Consider the following 8,604-nt stretch of genomic DNA (forward strand, 5'->3'; position numbering starts at 1 on the left):
AAGAAAAACCAGTAGCAATACTAATATATAACCTTTTTTCTGTTTCAAAATTTCTCTTGAAAATCCAATCCCTAGTAATTAGCACTAGAGTGGATGCATGTATATATATATATATAAAAACTTGTAGGAACCTGGAATTGAATTAAAAAAAAAACTTGGGGGCATGACCCTAAAATAAAACATATAAGGTAAAAAATCTGCCAGTGTACCTAATTCTTCAAGAAAAGGAAAACAAAATCTCTACTTAAATTTTATGAGTGGGAATACTATTAATCAAAAATACCCTGCCATACAAGGAGAGATACTTCAATAAAATAAATATTTCCTAAAATATACATTGCATATAAATCAATAAGGGGACACTAAAAATTTAATCACACCCCCTTAATCAAATAGTGTGTCTTGTCCTCGAAAAGCAATGGTGAGTTCTGAAGAAGTTCAAGTGATAATGGTGAGCCTAGCCCTGCAAGGTCACATGAACCCCATGTTGAAGCTGGCCAAAGTGCTTGTATCAAAGGGGGTTCATGTCACCCTTGCCACCAACGATGTTGCACGTAAGCGCATGCTGGACTCTAATATCTCCACCAACTTCATCTCCAAGAACAGCCCCGGTCGTCTCACTCTTGAGTTCTTCTCCGACGGTCTTAGCCACGAGTTCGATCGCGATAAGGACACCGGGACGTTCCTCGCCTCACTTAAGGCAAACGGACCCACGAATGTCTCGAATCTCATTACTGATCTCAAGGCTAACGGCAATCAATTCTCATGCCTTATTACCAGCCCTTTTATCCCTTGGGTGCCAGGAGTTGCCACTGAACATGGGATCCCTTGTGGTGTACTTTGGATCCAATCTTCAACTGTTTTCTCCATTTATTATCATTGTATTAAGAGTCCAAACTTGTTTCCCAGCTTGGAAAACCCTAATGGGATTGCAAAACTTCCTGGAATGCAAGAGCTCACAGTAGGTGATCTTCCGACTTTCATGTTACCTATTAGCCCTCCACATTTCCGGCTATGGGTCACCGAATTCGTTTCAGTTTTGAATAAGGTAAAATGGGTTTTAGGGAATTCGGTTCATGAACTTGAAGAGGAGACTGTGAACTCTTTGGCATTGGTTAGACCGATTTATCCGATTGGTCCATTGGTGTCACCCATCCTACTAGGAAAGGAAGAAACAATTGAAGGAAGTGTTGATATGTGGAGAGCACAGGATTATTGCATCGAATGGCTCAAGAAGCAAGAGTCGTCCTCGGTGATCTACATCTCATTCGGTAGCATCATTATGTCATCAGAGAATCAAATTCATAGCATCGCCACGGCATTGAAGAACATCAAAAGACCATTCCTCTGGGTCGTTAAAGCATCAAACTCGAGAAAAGACGAGTTCCCTAGCGGATTTTTGGAAGAGATCAAAAAGGAGAAATGGGGCCTCGTTGTTTCATGGTGCCCTCAAGAGAAAGTGTTGATGAACCGAGCAGTGGCTTGTTTCGTGACACATTGCGGATGGAATTCGACGCTGGAAACCGTGGTGGCCGGCGTGCCGGTAGTCGCGTATCCGGAGTGGACGGATCAACCGACGAATTCAAAGCTGCTGGTTGATTTTTTCAAGATTGGCGTGAGGATGAGGAACTGTGGAGAAGAGGGACTGAACGTGGAAGAGGTTGAGAGGTGTATTATGGAGGTGATTGATGGACCAGGAGCCATGGAGATGAAAAGAAGGGCAATGGAGTTGAAAGAGGCTGCTAAGAAAGCACTGGAAGATGGTGGTTCTTCTAATCGGAACTTTGATAGATTTATCTCTGAAATCACCGGAAAACCATACATCAATAACGTTTGATCCATGATTCAGTTGAAGAATGGATTGTGTAGGACACAATATCAAGACAAGTTTTGGATTATATATATATGGTTGCTTTTAAGATGTATTAATAAATAAAACTAAATATATATAGTCCCGTATAAATAAACCGCGTGCTTAAGGTGAAAATACAGATATAATCTTTTAACAAAAATAAGATTTATGGATTTTTTTAATATTTTAAAACTTAAAATTTATCTTACACGTTTACGTAGCATTGATTTCTTCCCCCCCTTAATCAAAGCTTAATAATTCACAAAGGTCCTTTGTTCTGTTTTAGTCTTTTAATGCACTAAAATAAAACTCGTGATACTTCAACACAGTTTAAGCAGCTACTGTTTGAAGAAGGCCAGCTGCTCTGTTCTTGTTGTAAATAAAATCGAGTTCAAGTTGAGATGCAATCAGGCTTCTCTTAAATGATGTACAGACTATAGGTTGTTTTTTTAAATGCGACTTTTAAAATATTTTATACTAAAATAAAATTATAAAATATCAAAATTTATAATATTATGATTGTTTCTTGTAAAATAAAAAAAGATTCCAAATATATAAAACTAAGACAACGTCACAAAACAACTCTATAATCGTGAACTTTTATTAAAAAGTGTCATCCTTCGGACACTCTTAAAAGCAAAATCGTGATATTTCTTGGGTAAACTATATCAGTGACCACCCAATTATTTTCATTTTTCATTTTGATCACCATTTTTGAATTATTGTCAATCAGACTATCCGATTATTTAAATGCCTTCAATCAGACCACTTGTAGTTAGTATTTAACGGAAGTGCTGACGTAACTGTTAATAAAAATGGTATAATATCACATTCAATTCTCAATATTTATGTATTCTATTAATTTGGTTATAATTTTAATGTAATTTAATAAAATTAATGTCCAATTAGATGACGACACATGCCACAACTAGAGTGGAAGATAATTTATTAATTTTAATTATTTAATTTATGGGTTAGTCTAAATATATCAATTTTTTTATTAAACCTACCAAAAGATTAGTGTAATGATTATATTTGTTTTCATTTTTTTATTAAAACACCAAAAGATTAATATAATGATTATGTTTTTCATTTTTTATTAAAGCTTTTTATCATTATGTAATAATGATGTCTTTTTATTTCTTTTATTAAAGTTTTCTATTAAAATATTTTTCATTTATTTCAACATGGTAATAATTATTTATTTTTTTAATTTTTGTTATATTTTTTACTTATTTAATTATGCATACATGTATAAAAAAGAAAATATTAAAACATTCATTGATAAATAAACTAGAATTACAATAAATTGAACGTTACATAATTACTTCGATAGGTCAAAAGTTTCAGGAATACAAAAATAATATTCATGAAACTCTTCCTGACGACTAACACATAGGTCTTCACATGCAGATGCAATGTCACTTTTATATGTGATCCAAAGTGGATGAGTCATCGGCAAAGGACAACCTTCGCGTAATGCCGCTTTAATATAATGGTTATCATTCACATGTGCAATGACGATTGTCCCATGTGGCTCTGATTTTGGTGGACTGGACCAAAGCGGGAAAATCGTAGTACAACCTCTGACGTTTCCTCCATTAGCTAGACTTATAACAACTCTATTGTATGCAGAAGCAATAATCAATCTCGTATTTGGCATTTCCATCCATTTTCCAGCTAATTGTACGGTTTTATAGATTTTTTATAACCTGCCGTTCCAAATATATACTTATACTTTTGCTGGTTAACATCTAACTCCCGCACCAAGTCTGACCGAATTCGAGGCCATTGATCCTCAGATAGACCAAGAGCGACAACGACTGATCGAAATCCACAATTTCTGTCACCTATTACATCTTGTAAACCTGTAAGATAAGGACAGAAAATTTGTGGAAGTTGTTTCAAATAATTTTCCGAACCAGGTCTGGCAAACGACTGGCTTACATATGAACTGTGTCTCGCGGGTTCTTCGTTTAAATCCGGGAACAAGTCGCGTGCGCTTGTTACATATGAACTGTGTCTCGCCGTTTCAATATTTGTTGGTTCCAAATTCAAGTCTATATCAAAAAATTGGTGGAATAACTACTTTTACCAGGATCTTGATTTTTCGGATCAACACACTTCTTTTTTTTTGTTTCCTCAGGCTTGGCCGCCCTCGAGTATTTTTTTTAACTGCGGGTTCTCTAATAAGATTTTTGCTTGGATTAAATATATCGCCTAACTTTCTTAAGAAACTCTTCTTTCCAGCGTTGGTCCGCTTTTTGAATTCTTCTTTGAAAATGTGTAGTTCATCGTCACATTGAATATCTTCATTTTCCAAGGGTGTTGACCATGAAACATCTAGTGTCCAAAAAATATCAATTGAATCCAAAGGAATATCCTCACCTGAAAAAACAAGTTTTAGTTTCTAAAAAACCAAGACCTCCAAATAATCAAATGATTTTAGTTAAATAAACTGACCCGAATTTAAGTACGCTGAAAGTACGCAAGTACAAGGTAGCCCACAACTCTTACGAAGTTGACAACCACATGTTGAGTAGTTAAACTCAAGATCACTCAATCGATGTAGTTCTCCCTAAAATCATATCAAGAGCCTCATTTGAAACAAAACCCCATAATAAGTTAAAACATGGCTGGTTATGTTGATGATAACGATAAATTCTACTCCTTTCAAAGCTTTCATTTATTGTTGTTACCTGGGACTGCACAATTTGATTGATATAGCCCACAAATTGATCTAATGAATATTTTTTTGGATTTCAAGTACTTTTTTAACTTGGCGTGTTGGCTTTCAACTCTGTTGGTTGTGCGATTGCCAAAGTTGAGAGACTGATCACTCCATGCAGACACAAACCTTTCTTTATAATTATTCAACCATTGTTCATCCAAATAACTTAAAACACCTGAAAAGTTAAATAAAATTAAAATAAAATTATTTGATATGAAATATTAAAAAATAAAAAATATGTCAAATATATAAAAAATTACGTGGATATTTCCTCAACACTAATTGAAGTTGCTTGTAGTTCCACTACAACAAATTTTCTTATTAGTGGCATCTAGGTTATTGTCACTAAAACTTCAATTTATGCCACTAGATGTATTTTGTGACGTAAAAGTCAATGTCACGACGATCGTCACCCTAGGTGTGTCACTAAATGTCAAAAGTGACGATGTATGTGTTATCGTCATGTATTGTTAAATATATAGTGACGCTAATAGATAACGTCACAGTTTAATTTGCATTTAGTGACAATTACTTTTGTCACCAAATGATGTACATTTTCGTCATTAATAAATCATATTGTCACCAATAACACAATAATTTCATTGTATACGTGACGTAAAGAAAATTGTCGCATTGTTAGTAACGTAGTATATCGTCACGTAATAGTAGTATGGATGCCATTTATATATAACGTCACTATATAATTAATATTCAATGGAAACTATGCATGTCACTAAATTATGTAAAATTTTGTTATTGATGATTTATATCGTCATGGATAATACATTAAAGTCAACCTTTATGTGACGAAAGAGATATTTTCACATTTTTAGTGACATAATATAAATGTTACCTAATAATATTATGAATGACGTTTATGCATAACATCACTTTATAATTTATATTCTATGACAATTCGTTACGTCACTAAATTAAATAAGATTTCGTTATTGATAATTTATATTGTCACAAATAATGCATTAAAATCAACTTATATGTGATGAAAGAAATATTGTAGCAAAACACAAATAATTTATATTCTATGACATTTTTAATGACAATATATATTAAAATAAAAATATTTATACAAATACAAATAAAAAATAAAATAATTCACTTATTGCAAAATAATAAGATTTAAACAAATATTTCATTAAATAGATAATAATTTCATTTCTATAAATATAAAAATGTTTAAATGTCGATGGATCCTTGATAACTTTGACATAATTGATATGACAGAGTTCTTCACATAATCATCATCTAATTTCATCTCAAACTTTGACTAAAACATTAAAAATATATAATTAGATAAATGAAGTACATAAATATTAAAAAAAATAAGAAAAAATAAACTAAATAAACTCACTTTGAGTCTCTCTAGGGCATGAAGTTTATCATTATCCTTCATATCTTTCCATTTTGTTTGTATCGGTATGAATTGTTGAGAAATGATTCCAATTTCAGAAGAAAATTTGGATGATTGAACTGCATCAATAGGTCGACCCTTTCCCTCTGGTATATCTACTATCAACTTATTTTTACCTTTAATGAGATTTTCTAGTCCCTTACCTTGACTTGGTCCTCGTACCTTTTTATGTGATAAATTGACTGAATATATAGAAAAAAGATATTAACTTTAGAATAATAAAAAAATAAATTATTCAACGTTAAAGTCAAAGACTTTGTTACAAAGAAAATAATATGTATATATACATATTCTTAGTTTTTATATTTTTTAACTATGTCATTGTTACTACTCAATCCTCATTTGCTATTCATTTATATAAATATTGGAAATAATGTTTACCTGAACTTTCAATTGTTGTATCTGGATCAATTTCTTCATGTGGTTGATTTGGAGCATCAATAACTTGTTGAGGTTCAGATTCTTGGGTTTGATTTAGTTTACTGAAGACATTTTGAGTTTCATTTTCTTGTGTTCGAATCCTTTTACGAGATACTTTGCCTGGTGCCATCCTAAAACATATAAAAAACTATTTTAAATACTTTCACCAGCTTTTGCAATCAATTGCTCTTAGATATTAGAGGAACTGCAAAAGCGTATTAAACCACAACCAAAATCATCAATTATTATAGCACAACTACTCTCCACTGGCAGAGCATTCTACAACTTAATTCATAAGCACAATAGTCCAGTTACACTGAGAGAATGATTCATTTGCAATCCAACTACATTGATAATTATGCTAAATTGTAGAATTTTGCAAACTTACACTGAAATGATGCTAATAACAATATTCAATCAGTTTAAATGGAAATGTAAATAAATTAACATAAACAAAAAAGAATGATATAAATTCAGAATTCACAAACCCATGCACCTCAAGGAATCATAAAAACATAGTAGAATTTGAGCATACCTTGTGAAGGTGAAATTTTAAATCATCAACATTTATTTATTAAATGAAGAATTATCAATGCGAAAAGGAAACAAGACATGCACATGGTTTTGAATGAGCTTTCCAATCCAATTGCACAATATCAAATAATAAAAGCAGCAGCGTTTAGCAAAATTTAAAAAGAAAAAACTAACAATTATTTTGTAAAAAGCAGCAGAGTTTAGCAAAATTTAAAAGAAAAAAACTAACAATTATTTTGTAAAAAGCAGAAGCGACTAGCAAAAAATCAGAAATCGAATAATAAAACTAACCCTAAACCATATGAATTCAACAATATCGAAAAAAACCCATATTTAACAGTAAAGAAAATAAATTTAAAAGAAAACAAACAATTACATGGAACCAAAGCTCTTGGAAGGGCAGCAATCCATTCATCTCTATTAAGATCTGCTGGCATGGCACTTAGAACATTATTTAGAAGATTCTCTTTGGTGTAAATAGCAGCAGCAAATCCATTGTGTCCATCAAAGAGCTGCCCAAAAAAAAGGTTTAGAAAGACCAACCTATAAATGAAAAAATTACATAAGAAAAGAAAGAAATGATATGTATATGTGTGTCAAATCAAACAAATTATACGGATAAATACATCAATATAACTATCAAACAAAAGTTCATAAATATTCATATTCTAGTGATTTGAATTATAAGATTTTATAGTTAATCAGACACTTCAAGAACAGAGTATAAAGTATGTGATTAGTGACGATTTAGTTAGTATGAGAGACCAAAAATTCATACCCCATAAACTGAGAATGTGGTGAAACCATCTCCCATCGCTCTTTTGCATTCTGTTTTAAGCAACGTAAAATCTTCACCTTTCTTGCCATGGCTAGTTTGTCCGTGCACAATCTCCGGGTCTTCAATTTTCTCACTCGCTAATTCTCGTTTCAGTAGAACTGACAGTGGAACGGTTTGATGCTCGCATCTCGATGTCATTGTTTATGATAGTATTCTCAACCCTAAAGGAAATCAAATACACATATGTTTTTATAAAATGAAAATCAATGAATAAGGAAAGCAATAATGATTCATTATGAATGAGAAAAAATCCTACAACGAATAAGGAATATTCAATTTTATTAGAGGGAAGGTAAATTTTATTTGGAGGGAAGTTGAAAAATTACCTCTAATATAACTAAACATAATTATTAAAAATTAGAAAAATATAGAAAATTTAGATAAATAAAAAATAATTTAAATAATTTAAAATAGTTATTAAAAATAAGGAATATTCAATTTAAATAATTATTAAAAAATTTAAATAATTTAGATAAATATATTTATTTATATGTATTTTTAAAAGAAAATGTCTTTTAACATATATTAAAGAATTTTTTAATATATTTTAAAGAATTTTTTTGGATTGAATATTAAAGAATTTTTTTATTATTATAAAAAGTTGCAATTCTTAAACTTAAAAAAATAATGGGTTCACGTGTAAAGCTTCTCCAAACAGAATAAGCAAGCTAACTTCAAATTTAGCAATCCCTAATTCCTATTTCTTCAAGTAAGTCACCTCTCTCACAATACCAATCTCTTATTGTGATAAAAAACAACTCATTGTTCCCATCATCGCCTAATTGTTGGCATGCAATTCT

At 31.5% G+C, this 8,604-nt stretch overlaps 1 protein-coding gene across 1 annotated transcript; it reads left to right on the forward strand.

Annotated features, from left to right (window-relative positions):
- Nucleotides 1–413: 413 nt before the first annotated feature.
- Nucleotides 414–1,843, forward strand: LOC120138957 (UDP-glycosyltransferase 84B2-like). The gene has a single exon (XM_039154338.1). It carries the CDS (start codon nucleotides 419–421, stop codon nucleotides 1,835–1,837), a length of 1,419 nt encoding a protein of 472 aa, XP_039010269.1. The 5' UTR covers nucleotides 414–418; the 3' UTR covers nucleotides 1,838–1,843.
- Nucleotides 1,844–8,604: the final 6,761 nt, after the last annotated feature.

This window comes from Hibiscus syriacus, unplaced genomic scaffold, assembly GCF_006381635.1.
Source record: "Hibiscus syriacus cultivar Baekdansim isolate YM2019G1 unplaced genomic scaffold, ASM638163v2 tig00110717_pilon, whole genome shotgun sequence".
Taxonomy (NCBI): domain Eukaryota; kingdom Viridiplantae; phylum Streptophyta; class Magnoliopsida; order Malvales; family Malvaceae; genus Hibiscus; species Hibiscus syriacus.

What these genes read in the sequence shown, in the direction of transcription:
- LOC120138957 (XM_039154338.1), top strand. Translation starts at nt 419, where the DNA reads ATGGTGAGTTCTGAAGAAGTTCAAGTGATAATGGTGAGCCTAGCCCTG.